The sequence below is a fragment of the Leucoraja erinacea genome, chromosome 2, assembly GCF_028641065.1.
Source record: "Leucoraja erinacea ecotype New England chromosome 2, Leri_hhj_1, whole genome shotgun sequence".
Taxonomy (NCBI): domain Eukaryota; kingdom Metazoa; phylum Chordata; class Chondrichthyes; order Rajiformes; family Rajidae; genus Leucoraja; species Leucoraja erinaceus.
Genome location: NC_073378.1, coordinates 101138908 through 101155850, shown reverse-complemented (window position 1 = coordinate 101155850; position 16943 = coordinate 101138908). Strand labels below are relative to the sequence as shown.

Genomic DNA, 16943 nt, shown 5'->3' with positions numbered 1-16943 from the left:
AGTGTGAAAATGCACGGTGACTTGGACAGGTTGGGTGAGAGGGCAGATGCATGGCAGATGCAGTTTAATGTGATTAAATGTGAGGTTATCCACTTTGGTGGCAAGATAAGGAAGGCAGATTATTATCTGAATGGTGCCAGATTAGGAGGCAGTGAAGAAAGCTAATGGCATGTTGGCCTTCATAACAAGAAGAGTTGAGTATAGGAGCAAAGAGGTCCTTCTGCAGTTGTACAGGCCCATAGTGAGACCACACGTGGAGTATTGTGTGCAGTTTTGATCTCCAAATTTGAGGAATTCGAGGTTAATTCCCGGGATGGCGGGACTGTCATATGTTGAAAGAATAGAGCGATTGGGCTTGTACACACTGGATTTAGAAGGATGAGAGCGATTCTTATTGAAACATATGATTATTAAAGAATTGGACATGCTAGAGATAGGACACATGTTCCCGATGTTGGGGGGGCCCAGAACCAGAGGCCACAGTTTAAGAATATGGGGTAGGCAATTTAGAATGGAGATGAGGAAAAAGTTTTTTTACCCAGCCGCCGGCCTGGTGGACGGTGACACCGGGAGCCCGCGGGTCCCTGGTGGGAGACCGCTTTTCGGGGCTTCCGCAATGATGACTTCTCCCACTCGAGTTGCGGGGTTGAAAATTACCTGGAGCGGGGACTTACATTGCCCGGCACGGCTTTAAATGGCCGCGGGACTTATTTACCATCGCCCGCCGGGGGCTCCAACACCAAGACCCGGAGCGTGGCCTTGCATCGCCCAGCGTGGCTTTAATTGCTGCGGGACTTATTTACCATCACCCGCCAGGGGCTTTGAATCTGACTTCGGGAGGAGAATGAAGAGTGCAGGGGAGAGATAAGACTTTGCCTTCCATCACAGTGAGGAGGAGATTCACGGTGATGTATGTTTGTGTAAATTGTGTCTTGGTTCTTCTTGTTTGTATTCACACAGAGAGTGGTGAATCTCTGGAATTCTCTGCCACAGAGGGTAGTTGAGGCCAGTTCATTGGCTATATTTAAGAGGGAGTTAGATGTGGCCCTTGTGGCTAAGGGGATCAGGGGGTATGGAGAGAAGGCAGGTACAGGATACTGAGTTGGATGATCAGCCATGATCATATTGAATGGCGGTGCAGGCTCGATGGGCCGAATGGCCTACTCCTGCACCTAATTTCTATGTTTCTATGTTTCTATGTATGACAGCAGAAACCAAATTTTGCTTGAACCTCTGTGTTCAAATGACAACAAATAAATTGTATTGTATTGTATTGAATTGTGAGATCAGCAGCTGGGCAACCGTTATATTTTTTTTATGTCAGTTTGATGATAAATTTTAGCAAATATCTTGGGAAATAATTGACCAAATTTATAGCGGATTGGATTTTTTTAATCATAAGGAAAATGCTCAGCTATTGAAGCCCAGGAAGGAGGCACACGTGCGGTGATTGCTGGAAGTTGAGAACCTACTGGCAGTCCGTTCAATCACCTATTAGAAGTCATTTTGAGTTCAGTGACAGGACCCAATAGACAATAGACAATAGGTGCAGGAATAGGCCATTTGGCCCTTCGAGCCAGCACCGCCATTCACTGTGATCATGGCTGATCATCCACAATCAGTACCCCGTTCCTGCCATCTCCCCATATCCCTTGACTCTGCTATCTTAAAAAGCTCTATCTAATTCTTTCTTGAAATCATCCAGAGAAGTGGCCTCCACATAGAGAATTCCATAGAGCTGCCGACAGCTTTCGTGTATGAGACGCGCATGCTTCATTTCCAGAACATTCTGAACGCGTGACGCACGGTTGCATTTCGCTCTCTTTGTCTCTCCCCTCTCTCTCTCTCCGCCATCTCTCTCTCTCCTCTCTCTCTCTCTTCCCCCTCTCTCTCTCCCCCCCTCTCTCTCCCTCTCTCTCCTCTCCTCCCTCTCTCTCTCTCCCCCCTTCCTCTCCCCCACACCCCTTGCCCTCCCCCACCCTTCCTCCCCTAAACCCCCTTCCCCCCTCCCCTCCACCCATTCCCTACCCCCTTCGGATGAAGGCTACCGCAGAAAAGGATCCCCGGGCGTCTTGGACTCCATGCGACTGGATCCTGGCCCAGATCTGTCAAGGACCATGTGATGGCTGTCTGTGCACCAGTCTCCCCACGTTAAACAGTCACACACAGGCGTCCTCCCAAAAGAGGACAGTCATACTCGTTTCGAGTGACTGCCGATGATGGTGATGATCGCCTCAGTGGATGAACCCGTCAGAATGTTCTCTTTGAGTGCCACTATGACATTTTCCCTGATTAATAGAGCAGATTCTCCACCTCTTTTCCCACCATCTCCATCGCAACATAAATTAAAAACAAATGCGTAATGAGGGAGAGGGTAGGATCACTCAAGTACAAAGGAGTGGATTTATGCTTGGAATCAGAGGATGTAGGTAAAGTATTAAATAGGTTCTTTGTACAGGTATTTATCAAAGAGAAGAGCATGGAGGATCATGAGATCAATGTGGGTATACTAATATATCCCACACTGGGGCAATTCGAGATCAAGATAGAAGAAGTGTTGGTTCTCTTGAAGAACATTAAAGTGGATACATCCCACAGGATATGTTGGGATCCTAGGTTATTGAGAAAGGCTGGAGAGGAGATTGTGGGAGTCGATGAAGGTGTTTGTTTCCACTGTTGCCACAGATGCTTTCCAGAGAACTGGAGCGTAGCAAATATTGTTCCTCTGGAAGGGTGTCATCCTGGCTGGAGGTCGGTGGGCAGTTGGGAGGTTGGGACCTTTGTTGTTCATATAATATATATATGTGTATAAATAAATGTTGGTGAACAATATAGATGGATTGGTTCGTAAGTTTGCAAACAACACAACACATGGAGTTGTGAACAATGAAGGATAAGATAGAGCAGGTGCATTTTTTACAGAAATTAGTGGAGAAATGGTAGATGGAGTTTAATCCGGGCAAGCATGAGGTGTTGCACTTTGTAAGGTCAAATGTAAGGAGGATGTATCCAGTTAATGGCATGGCACTTAACAGTATTGATGAACCGAGGGATCATTGGGTCCAAGTCCATAGCTCCCTGAAAGTAGTACATAAATAGATAGAGTGGTCAATACCAATACTAAGGTGTTGATTGTTGTAAATGACAGCCATGGCAAGGTTAATACAAGAACACAGTAACATTTGATTATTTTTTATTTAACGTTTAAGGTAGAATGAATACTATCAAACAATAACCTCCAATAAAGCACGTGCCACGTTTTTGTTATAATTGTATAATTGTTACTCGATAAAATTTGGGCTTTATTTTCCTCCACAAAAGTTTGGAGCTTATACATAAACATTGGCCTCATATTTGAAAAAAGAAAATATACATAATTAAAAAAAAATAAAAAATGGCATATCTACAAATTAACAATGACACATTGGAATGAGAGAGAAGCATTTCCTTTTGATAGCTGTTGCCTTCATTCAGAAACATGCAAAGAAAGCAAGATAATTTGAAGGGCTGAGCTTCATATGTGGTGACATTCCTTCCCTGACTATTAATTTTGAACAAGCTGAGAGATGTCAGCTGTCTACTGGCAAATTCACTTTTATTTTGCCCTCTGAAATATAAGTACATTTCCCATTGAATTAGCAATTGTAAACATTAGTTTGTTCTCTTAGCAAACCACATAGCATAATTTAATATTTAACAGCAGTTTAAAATAAATGCAAATTTACTTTTTGTTGTCTTAGTGAATAAATTCAAGTCTCCTCAGAAAAATACGCCAAATTTACCAAAATATTTCTGTCATAATAAATATTTTGTATTTTGACAAAATCAAATGTTGATAATTTCCTGGATATTAAAAACATATACAACTTTGAAGACATTAAAGTGTTCTGTTACTTCATTCAATGATTAACTTTCTCTCATTCTTTGTTTTACAATATTTAAACATGGAAGAAAATTCCTGCTTAATTTGTTTCAGACTATCAAAATAGTGAGTTTAATACAAAAAGGACTGCTGAAAAAAATAATGGCAATATAATAATATTCATAATAATAATAATAATAATAATAATAATAATAATAAATGTATGTTTACTTTCCTCAAATTTCTCAATTTCCTCAGTTTTCTCAAACAATTTTGATGGGAGGCATTACATTTTGTGGCACTTTTTGTTTGCTGCAGGTTAGCTGTCCTAATTAGCCAATTGGGATTTCATATTTTACTAATTGCAGTCTGTGCTCTTCTTCACATTTGGTAATGATTGTAAAATAACCAAAATATGTTGCTCTTTTAAAAGACACAACAGAGAAACCGTATAAAATGATTTAACTAGCAAAAGAGCCAGTGGACTGTTTGCACAACATAAGCACATAAGATCAGAACAATTACATATTTCAGAAAATGCAGCTAGATCGCTATCGACACTGCAACTATACTGACCACTGATACATTTTACAAACTAGCTGCAGTGACCTTAGACACACATTTATGCATGTACACACACTGTATGAAATACTTCCATTTCATTCTGCCCGAGTTCAATGTCGTTGTAATCCATGAGTAAACAACATTAGTTTGCTCTCTTTCAAACTATCTACTTAATATTACCAACGTGAGACACTTTTTTTTAAAGAAAGCAGAAACTAATTCTAGGGTGATAATTGGTTAAGTGCATATCATGCAGCACTAATATAGTGCAAAAAAAGTGCCTCATTTTATCAAGTATTGTGGACCACTGTCCATAAGTCATTTCAAGAGAGCATTTCATTAGCTGGGAAAATCAAGTTTATAGTTTGCATCATTAATAGGTACAAGCATTTTCAGCAGCATAAAGTATTGAAGATGTTAATATATTAGCTGAGGTGAGGATTTTAATCTTTATTTTTACTTCTATATTTTGCACTTTTGATGATTGAGTTGTGCAAATCTTCCAGCAACTCAACCATCCTTCTTGCTCCGACCTAGCACATAATATCAATTTTGCCATAAGCAGTTGACAGAAGTATCAATTTCCACTCCTTCTGTTTTTATCACTGGGAGGAGGAGATTTGGAAACTTGCTCTTGTCTAGGGTTTGCAGTTTAACTTCTCAATCCATCAGACATCCTCTTTCTGTTAAATGTGCGATACAACTGTGAACATTTGCCCATTTTTCCATTTGATTCCTGTCATTGATGTTGATCATTTTCACACAGGCAGCTTTTGATACAAGATTTTGATACAAGGTTATTAAGCAAATAGCAATTATTTGAAGATGCACGTTTACTTTTCAATTCTAATGTAGTTGGCATTTCAATGTCATTCAGATAAAAGTAAGGTTTACTTTTGCCACAATGTAGGATAGTTCTTTAGCATCGTATCAAGGATTTACTTTGCTATAGTTTGGTAAGTGTATCATTTGAGGTCCTGCATTATACCGAGAATGACATCTTGTGACACATTTTTTCATCTCCTCCTTGAAAATGTCACAGTGCTATAGAATCTGGCACACTGTCACAGAATTCTATAATGGACTAAAGTCTGGACATACAAAGCTGCACGTTATATTTTAGAGTGACGAGAGAAAAGGAGATGTCCAACAAGCAATAAAAGAGTTTACATGTCAGCATCTCCATCATAGGCCAAGGTCAAAGGTTTCAGTTTGTTATTTTGTTTTCTCTGTGGTTTCTTGGGCTTTTTGCTACAAAGAAGGAAAGGCAAAGACGAGTTACTAATAATCTATAAATACATTTGTTCAAATAATTCATATGTAATATACACAAGAAGAATTTATGTGTCATTTTTAATTTAGCTGATCACAGCAGGTACAATGTAGGCGATATTTAAATGGTTTTACTGTTCCTCAGTTAGAGGTGGATAATAATCACAAGTGTAAAATCAAGTGCATTGACTGAGATCTGCAGGATGTCCCTGTAGCATTCAAATCAATTTGAATAAACTGCCTTGATAAAGACTTTTTGGTCCAAGAGATGTTACATCCAGAATTTTGCCATTAAATTATCAATGATTTAATAAGCTAGAAAACAGATTAATTTAGGCACAATGAACTGCAGATGCTTGAATCAGATGCTGGAATCTTGAGCCAATTTTGTTTCATTTATATTTAGAGATACAGCATGGAAACAGGCCTTTTGGCCCACCAAGTCCATGTTGGCCATCGATCACTCATTCACACTAGTTCTATGTTATCCCACTTTCGCATCCACTCCTTATACACTTGGGGCAATTTTACAGAAATCAGTTAACCTAAAAGCCTGCACGTCTTTGGAATGTGGGAAGAAACCAGAGCATCTGGCCAAAGTCCCCATGGTCACAGCAAGAACATGCAAACACACAGACAGCACCCAAGATCAGGATTGAACCCAGGTCTCTGGTGCTGTGTGGCTGCAGCTCTACCAGCTGCCCCAATGTACTGCTAGATCTTGATATAGATCTTGAATCTTGAAACAGATGAACTTGGTTGTCATTCTGCTTAATCAACAATTCTACCACATCAAAAATTATCTTAATGAGAGATTCTCGTCCCAAATAAATGTGATTGTGTCAGGTAATTAAGATTTTCCAAATGCAGTAGAAGTGATGAACTCTGAGGTTGGGAGTTCAGGCAGGTGCTTTAGGCAGTGTGAAGGTTGCTCCATGTTCAGAGTGCATCTTATCTTCTGTAACATGTGATCAGAGAGTGCTTGCTGTTCAGTAGAAATAGAGATCAAATATACATCTTTCCACACATCTCATTTTGCATGCTCGTAAGCGGTGACATGAAAAAATGTGGATTTTTTTTAACAATAATCTAAATACAATTTAAGAAACACCGTTACCTAAAAAAGACACAATGCTGGAGTAACTCAGCGGGTTAGGCAGCATCTCTAGAGAACATGCATTGATGATGTCTCAGGTCGGGACCCTTCAGATTGAAGAAGGGTCCCGACCCAAAACGTTACCTATCCATATTCTCCAGAGATGCTGTTTGACCCGCTAAGTTACTCCAGCACCTTGTATTCATTTATGTAACCCAGCATCTGCAGTTCCTTGTTTCTATAGACTCTGTACCTGCTCAGCAAGAAGAAAATAATACTTACAGTGCAAATTTCATGACATTCATGTCACCAGAGCCATTCTTGGCTTGATGTGTTTCAGATTCCAACAATGAAGGAGATATTGTGACCACACTATGCTTACCATGTGAACCAATTACAAAATCTACACTGGAAGGCGAAACTTGGAATTGCGAGTGATTTCTTGTGTTCATTGCAGCTGTGAACTCTATGGAACTATAATATTGATACTTGTCCAAGCAATGATTAATTCAATTTGCAATTATAACATAGTTCTGCCTTAATGTCAGTCAGAAATCAGTAAGCCATAAGTCAATTAGTTGTTAGCACAAGCAATTGAAAAAGATTAAAGAAATGATTGTATTTGATAAAATTCAACTCGTATCTATCAATATGGCTAAAGCTTATTTCTGAAGCTAATTCTAGTTTAAATACAATTTAACCACATTCCCTGGCTACAGCACAACATGGATTTGTTTACTGAGAACAGAAGTTTGGCTGGATCATGAAGGTGTGTGTCTGAGGAAAAATGATTATATGTGCATGTGCACACATACATACATACAATGTGTGAACAGATAGTTATATAGATAATGTGCATGCTTTTTTTTCACTTTTATTTATAGCTGTATTATGATGCAAACTACTTTTTAATGCGCAAGTTTTGGTGATTTACAAAGGAAGTTGTATGCCACCTAAGGAAAGTTATTTTCAATAGAAAGTGGAAATTCAATAAGTTGGACGCACACAGTACAAATACTTAATTCTTCATACCTACAGTATATTGCTATATCTATATAATTTCAACTGCATGGGACATCACCACAAACTTACCAGGCTAGATAGATCATAGAGACAATGAAGATTATTAAGACAAAACCTCCTGCTGCAACACCATAAACCCATGTTTTCAGCTTCCCATCTAAAAAGCAAAGATAGCTTGTTAACTTTTAACAATGAATACAGAGATTCTCTAATCTACAACTGAGTGTGGGCAGTAACCTGGAGATGTAAATTTATTTTGAAACAAAATTAGCAATTTGCTACCACCTTTGCATTATAATAGTTCTCTTGTTACCATATCTCCTACTTTATTTTCACACTATTTCAAGAAAGGAACTGATGTATCCAAATTCTTGATGACACAATCTGGTACATTGAATCACTTTTTAAAAGTGCATGGTTAGGGTATATAAAGATCATTGCTGTATTTACATTGCGCTGTCTCATTTCCCACCCGGATACATTCTGTGATATTGAGGATCAGATCCAGCAATCTTCATCTTAGCATATGTAGGGATACATGAATAATATAATCAGTTTATGGGAATTAGTAAGCCACAAGTATGAACCCACCAGCAGTTCATCTCCCTTCCAACTGAGGGCCCTGTAATCTTACACAGCAACTTTTCTTTCAATGCACACACAATTTTGTAAATTGGTGTTTTACTTGATATATGTTAAAATACAATTTGTGGACTTTAGTTCCATGCAGGATGCAAGTCAAAATACTCAACAAAATTGTTTGTTGATTGTGATGAAACATTACCTTTTAGATGATAAAAGCATCAATATTTAATTAATCAAAGATGATGTAGCCTTTTGTTTTAATTTAACTGTCATTAAGTCACTTCACATATTCAACCATTCATCCAATAATTTGACTCTTGAATGTTTTATTATCTCCAATGGAAATTGATGGAATGAGTACCTCCTGCACAACAGATGTCATGCCATGACACAACAGATTAGAAGTGATTTTTACTGCATGAACTTTATTTATTGTAGACGGTAATCTCTCACTAATTAAAAGCACAGTGGCGATAACATTGTGTGTATAAACATTAACAAATAATGGTGACACTCAGATGACTTAAGTGTTTGTAATAAGAAAGCAGAATCCAATTACCAATGGTTATGTTGATCACTGGACATGTAGGGTGAAATTGTGATAAATTGGTTGAGAACTATCAATAACTTGAGAGCACTGATTACGGTTACTTGAAGTGAATCAAAGTCTATGGCTCCCAAAGGCCACGGTTTGTGAGGGACAATCTCACAATCTGACTGCTTTATATTAGTTTAAGTTGCTATGGTTGCTTAGACAAAGCATTCAAATGCACAGGAGAAAGGATTGAATGACAAGACCATTGTAATCTTCAATTAATTACAATGAATGCATGCAAAATAATCACTGTTCCAAGACTTTGGCAGAAGATTGGGTTCTGGATGACTGTGTGAATCATCTTAATACTTTCCAAATCATATATTCCAATCTGAAATATTTTCATTCAAGAATTTTCATCCTACAAGCTTTTAACCAGCTGTGGCCTAGTTTTAATTCAGAAGCAGAAGCCTGGGTATGCTCTAAGGCACAGAATGGCAGCTGGTTGAATTTGTTCAAACACATATTTTGAAAATTTCAGTTGACACTTATGGCAGGGATAGATTGGATCTGATTTTTAAACTTTATTTATCACAGGATATTCTGTTTTTTTTAAATTAGCCTGGTTTTTCAAGTTGTAATGAAAATCATAATACACCTCTGTAAATCACTGTAATATTGCCGAATGTACACATGAGATTTAAATGGCATCCCACTCCATTAATGCTTTTAAACATAATTTGACCTACAAAAAATATGTTTTTCATCATTTAAAAGTAATATTTCAATAAATAAAGATTCACTTAGGATTTATGATAGGATACCATTTCTTACTATTAATCATAGCAAAAGAAAAACAAATCCTGCTCGAATGTGAAACTAAGGTGGGTTAAGTGTGAGATATCACAAAATGGATCGATTGACGCTCCCTTGATTTAACGTCGAGGTCCGTGGTTGAAGTGAGAAAGATGTGAAAGGGTAGCCAGCATTCAAGGGATGAACCAGTACTTTTAGAAGAAAGGAAAAATAAATTGCACCACTCAATTGGGAGACATTTTTGGAAATTATTTTTTGTAGTTTGCCCAACCTACCAATCCACCTGGTTCTATTTGATTTAGATACCTCGGCCACAGTGTGTAGGTAGGAAAATAATACAATTGGCCTAATTTTCTATAATTCTAACTGCAATCAAAGAATCCACAGTTACTATTGGGATCTGAATTTATCATCAATAATATGACACATACACACGCTGATGCATACACATATACCAATGCGTGCATAGACAATCAGACATATATGGGAAAATCTTAACGGCACACATACACAAAATGACACATCCACATGCACAGAGACACTGAGATGTGCAACCAGGTTTACCCACTGACAAACATTCAAATCACACTGCAACATTTTAATGCAACCTACTGGAATTCCATTATCTGTGCAAACCCAGAACGTTTGACTGTCACAATGTTCGAAGGCTTAAGTTACTGCCAATGCTTTAAAAAAACATACTCTGTATAGATAAATCGGCAATAATTGTTAAAATGCAGAGAGATGCAAGGACATTTATCTATTCATTTATTCGCTGCATATCTTTGAAAAACAGAAGTCTGCATTTGTAAAACTAGAAAGGGCTGGCAGTCGGACAACATCTATGGAAAGCGAAACAAAGCTAACATTTAAGATCAAGATCTTTCATCAGAACTAGCAAACATTAGAAATCAAAGATGTGTACTATTGCAGAGCAGGGAAAGAATTGGAGAGATTAAAAGGAATGACTGTGGTAAAGTGGAGGCCAAGAGAGACTAACTGACACAATTGGTAGTGTTGCTGCATGAGCAAGGGTGGTGAACTCTTAGTTGACACAGATGTTGTGTTGAGAGGAGATAGAAAGAGAAAATTAATGAGAACAGAAACGAAAGAAGAAAACAGGGATGGAGCTGTGAAGTATAGATCAGAGATTGCTGGTAATCTGAAATAAAAGAGAATGCTGCAAATGCTCAGTTGGTCAAGCAGCATCTGTGGAGAGAGAAGAACAGAGTTAATGTTACACTTTGATGACCTTTCATCAGAACTTTGCCAATTCTGATATAAACTGGAGGGGTTTGTATTCCAAAACAGTTGAAAACAATGTTTAATCCTGAGAACCGTAACAAGCCTGGATGGAAGATGAGATGCTGTACCTCAATCTTATGCTGTAGTTTGTTGTAATTGTGAAAGTGGCAAAAGACAGGATGTCAGAGTGGGAGAGGAATGGAAATTAGTTTTCTTGAGGTTTAGGATCACCTGTAGCTAATAAGTTAGAATTGTTGGATTCATGGGAGGTGATCCTCAAATTGTGGAACATCCTGTACAATACAGCTCACCCCCTCCATGACACACTGGTCAACCTGAGGATTACCTTCAACAACATACTGGTTCCACCAAGATGCAAGTCAGAAAGCCACAGGAGATCCTTCTTCCCTGTGGCAATCAAATTGTACAACTCCTCTCCCTTCTGTCATGGTGAGTGACTACGTGAGCCCACCTCAACATCTGTAATTGAGGTTATCACACTGCTCAGTAGAGTGAGGTAGTTTGAGGTTTCCCTCAGCACATGCTTAATTCTTTCAGCTCAGTTAGTAGAGTTGCCAGTTCATTGGAAACATCTTTGCCGTCCTCTCTGGGATAGGTAGCTACCAGCAGAAAGCCGATCTGGCATGTAGCATTTTTTTTATCTGACTTGCAGGTTCATGTTGTGAATAAAAAATATATATATAACAATCTGTAGACTCTCAATACCAGTATTCCTGATTGAGTGGCTGGTCGAAGAGTGTGTTGCGCACACTGGCGACTGAGACAGGTGGTTTCATGCAGAGGATGAGGAGCAATTCCTGGTTCAGGGTTGCATTATGCTATTTTTCCACTCGGAGGAAAAAGACTGAGGATTCTTGGTGACTCTGACAGTCAAGAGTTGACATGGGAACTCGTATTCCCACATCAAGTGGATGTTGTGTTTCAGCTCTAGTCATAAGGATCTGATTATATGTTATGAGCAAAATAAATAAATAAATAAATAAAAAGCATCTTCAGCAGCAAGAGAAGCCAAAAAATGTCCGTCCGTATGGTCTATAGAGGAAACTATGGTTATCCAAGTGGAATCAGAGACGTCCCACAATGGATGAGTAGTCTGCCCAAGAACAAGGCGGGTATATTTCTGATATTTCTCAATGTTGCAGAAAAGTGGAGCATGCCAAATCAGGTTAGGATTTGGCTAGTCTGATCATGTGTTTGGCTACCCAGTTTAAGATGGATAATTGTCTTTCAGCTGGATTAGGGCCTCAATCGATCTTGAAGATGCATACTTTGCCATATCTATAGACGAGAGGCACAGATATATCTGGTGTTTTGATAACAAAGCCACTGGTGGAAAGTTTATGCTCTACCTAGGGATTGTCTTCAGGCCTAGGTTATTTACAAAGATTCCAAAGCTAATGCTGCCCTACTCAGATCAAAAGGGCATTGTGTCACGGAGTTCATAGGCGACATGCAAAGTTTGGAGCTGATAAGACTCAGGGGTTTTATCAGTAGATGCCTCTTATGATATTAAGGATAAGGCACCAAGAAATTTAATGGTGCCAATTTTGCCTACTCATTCAGAGTGTCCATGATAAAGGCAACTGAAAGAAGCTCCTATTTACTCTAAGTCATGAGTCATGGTTAGTTCAGCCTATTTTTCAGGCAGCTAGCTCTGCACGATTGTTTGGGAAGTTTGTGAACAAGACATGTGAGCTACTTTTAAACGGAAGTAGCAGAGGTTTGTGTTTCTTTCAGTTTGGGCTTAGAGAAGTGATTATGTTATAGCACAATTGACACTGCTTGTGCTGCTTTGTCATTCTCTATAGCACCATATGTGGGACAATAAATGATTGGTTATTCACCCGCTGTTGACTAACGTTATGCAAGGTGTCTTTTATATGACCGCTCTAAAAGCCTAGATTCATAGTAGTGTGGAATGTATATCAGTAAATTATTATGCAGATATTCATCTACTGTATTCCTAATGGGAGCAGTATCTTTTAAGTTGATTATGCTTTTTACAACTGATTTCAGCACAAAAAACAGTCTTTACTCAATCTTTGGCTCAGTCTCCAGGTCATAACTGACACGAGGGTAGCTTGTTATGGGAATGATCTCATAAAGCAAAACGGGCTTGGTTGCATATAATTTGGAGTTGACAGCATACCCACCAGATCGGAGAGGGGGGGTGTTATTATGTATATAGGTACATTGAGCTTGCTAGTTCCTATGCGATGAAGGATAGCTTCTTCATTGTTAACCATATAACCATATAACAATTACAGCATGGAAACAGGCCATCTCGGCCCTACAAGTCCATGCCGAACAACTTTTTTTCCCTTAGTCCCACCTGCCTGCACTCATACCATAACCCTCCATTCCCTTCTCATCCATATGCCTATCCAATTTATTTTTAAATTATACCAACGAACCTGCCTCCACCACTTCCACTGGAAGCTCATTCCACACCGCTACCACTCTCTGAGTAAAGAAGTTCCCCCTCATGTTACCCCTAAACTTCTGTCCCTTAATTCTGAAGTCATGTCCTCTTGTTTGTTATTTAATAGTTTTCCACAAGAGGTTGCTGGTGGCTCATTAGCAGCCATTAGAATGGATATTCTCATTTGATCATCTTCTTGCAACAGCAGGAGGCTTACATAGTGCGCTTTCACAAGTTATAAAATTTTGTTGAATATGCCTGGATGATTGCAGATAGAATTCTGAACAATGTTGCTTGAGTTATTGTCTAACTCAAAGCCAATTGGGACTGTGAGCCGATTAAGGGCAATGGCCATGTATGCAAGTTAGCATCATGTTGTTAATAACCCATGTCTGTTCTATCATTTATGGTTTATCTGTTTAAGTGTTTCACACACAGATTTGGTTACCGCATGAAACCACAGAACTTTGAAGGCTTCACGTAGTCACTCACGTAACTTTGATATAAAATAGAAAGATTAAACAAAAACTTACCGTTTGAAGTTTGATCTTTATTTTATGAGAAGTTTAAGTGAGGGATTACGTGCCCTCCACTCCCAACCCTGAATCTCATAAAGATCATTCGGTAATTCAACGGTTATTAATCTTTCTATACCTTAAGTTTGTGCAAGTGGTCTGTAGTTCATACTATTGATCTGAAGATTGATGTGCATGCGGGCTGGCAGGCTCTTCACGTAATCCATCAATTCAACTTCACATAAAATAAAGATCAAACTTCAAACGGTAAGTTTTTGTTTAATCTTTCTATTTTATTTATCATCTTCTCAGGAGGCTTTCTTCAATACTGAGTTCTACATAACACATTTTTCTGCAGGTGAATAATTTGGATGTAGACTCTTGCCAGAACAAGTGGAAGATAATTGCCGAACTTGCCTTTTCCTTATATGGATAGTGATTGACCTACTGTATGTTTACTATCATTTTATGTTTTAGCAACAGATATCCAGCATTTACAATTCACTTTTTACCTAACTGCCCCCTTTCTCATAACTGCCACCTCTAAAAGTGCTATCATTCCGTAATTACAACCATGAATTCCATCAATATTTTATGTTATATTAAGCAGCAAAGCAGAGTTAATATTCTGAAAGCCAATGAGTTTAGCTTTCTGCACTCTAGAGAAAACATTCATCATAGCGTTAGTTGCGGCATGAAAATATGTAGTTGTCAGTGTTATTGTTAAGAGAACATTAAAATGCAGCAGTTCATTTTAAAAATGCAGCAGATTTTAGCAGAAGGTGACTAAAAAGTTTTACAATTTCATATAATTTCTATTCTTCAATTCAACTTGTGCAGCGGCCAATTGATTTTGAATCATGCAAAAAGTGGATCTTATATTTATTTTATAAAAACTAATAACAAACTCTGAAGAACCATTAATGTTTAATAATTCTCTCTTAGGCCACAGTTAGAAAATAAAATATTTAAGTTGCCTAATGTATTGAGCCTGGTTTTTATTCTGACCTGCTCCAAAAGGTTGTAAGAACCACGTGTGTCCTGAGTGCCCTTGTTTGCTATCAGACGTTTGAGTTGGGTTGACGGCCCTGCTTGTCTTCACATCTGCTTTTTTCTCCTCCACCGAAGGGATCTCCAGCACTGGGATCATGATACATTGATCTAGCAAATTGCCCGATGTCACCACCTCTGTGTAACCTTCTTCACAGACGCACACTGCAGACTGGATAGGAGAAATTAAAGTGTTATTGTGTAAACATTGAAAAAATTGAACAAATTATTTAAATTGTACAACATTACACAAGGATTACTGATATTCTATTGTTTCCAATGTTATAACTAGCAGTAAGTTCAGGAATACTATGCTGTTGGCTGCTGTTAGCAGCTGGCACTTACCTCAGTGCAGTATGCGTGAGGTTTAGTGCATGGTGGATTACAAGACCTGTCAGCATAGGGTTGATTTAATGCAGAACAGCCACCTACAACACAAACAGTTAAATCCAGTAATGTCAAATAATAAGCTTGAAAGGGAATATTATCAGTATCACAAAAATAAAAATCATTTTATTATTATGATTCCCATACAAAACCTGCATGCTTGAATATCATGTTTACCATTGATCTTAAATTGTGTAATTGTGGACAATGAACTCCCAGTTATATCACACTGATTAACATTGAAAATTTGGAATAATGGCTTTTTGATATTGGAGCATAATTATATATCCTTAATTTTAGTTTCGTTTAGAGATACAGTGCGCAAACAGGACTTTCTGTGCCGACCAGCCATCCCTGTACGCTAGCACAATCCTACATACTAGGGACAATTTACAATTTTTACCAAAGCCAATTAACCTACAAACCTGTATGTCTTTGAAGTATGGGGGAAAACCGGAGCACCCGGAGAAACCCACGCAATCATGGGGAAATATACAAACTCCATACAGACAACACCCGTAGTCAGGATCAAACCCAGGTTTCTGGTGCTGTAAGGCAGCAACTCTACTGCTGCACTACCATGCCTACTGCAAGATGTTGATTTTTGGGCTTTTGTCACAATAAAATTATTCTGTTTATCAGTTCCAAATTTTGATGATAATCAAGTCCACAGATACGGTTCAACAAATTCATTGATTGGAAGTGAAGAATGAGAAAATAGATCAGAATGTAACGCTTTTTGTAAAAGTTGTTTTCCAATAACAAACAAATTTTTTTGCACATTTCATGTAATATTCATATGGAATGGCATTGATTTATTTCATTATTAAACTACTTAATTATCACCACTGGCACTTTGGCAAGTCCTTTTCTTTGGTGAAGACAGATATAAAAACCTTTGTAAAAAGGGGTGGCACAGTAGTAGAGTTGTTGCCTTATGGGCCTGTCCTACTTAGGCGATTTTTCAGGCGACTGTCAAGTTGCCGGCAGTCGCCTGAAAAATCAGCAACTGGAACAGCGACTGTCGGAGTGGAGCGCACACACACACACATCACTTCCTTCACCAGCCCGTTATACTAGCAGGGGACAGGGCAAGCGAGGGGAGCACTCTGAGTGAAATTCGCATTGTGCAAAGCCAAGGTGATACAGACACACACCGTGATGAACAGGAAGGTTGGCGCTGTAATTACAATGGCTAAAGCACAGTACACGGTAAGTCCTTTAAAAGGGGGAGGCAGAGGGAGGGGAGAGTGGGGAGAAGGAGGGAGAAGGAGTGGAGACAACTTTTAAGAAGCCAGAGATACACGGCTGTGAAGCTCGGCGGACATTAACATTACCGGTCGGTTATCCTTGGTTCAGAAAACTACTGCTTACGTTTTTTTCCCAATGAGCCAATGAAATTCACCGGTCAGCACTGACTACAACTTACGAGAACCTACGAGAACCTTCGATCTCCTGGCAACCTACAAGGACCTCCTGGCGACCCACCTACGGCACGAGAATTCTCGCTACTCCCCATGGCGGCTTCATTCTAGTCGCCACTAATTTTT

General features: G+C 38.8%; 1 protein-coding gene across 1 annotated transcript in view; it reads right to left on the bottom strand.

Annotated features, from left to right (window-relative positions):
* Positions 1-2402: 2402 nt before the first annotated feature.
* The window catches only part of LOC129713146 (thrombospondin type-1 domain-containing protein 7A-like), a 354070-nt gene continuing 339529 nt past the window's right edge, over positions 2403-16943 (bottom strand). Inside the window, exons 25-28 of the mRNA XM_055661980.1 lie at positions 15352-15434; positions 14965-15178; positions 7887-7974; positions 2403-5677 (exon numbers count right to left, since the gene is read on the bottom strand). Coding sequence (XP_055517955.1) covers positions 5593-5677; positions 7887-7974; positions 14965-15178; positions 15352-15434 — 470 coding nt within the window. The 3' untranslated portion in view covers positions 2403-5592. The remainder of the gene's footprint in view (positions 5678-7886; positions 7975-14964; positions 15179-15351; positions 15435-16943) is intronic.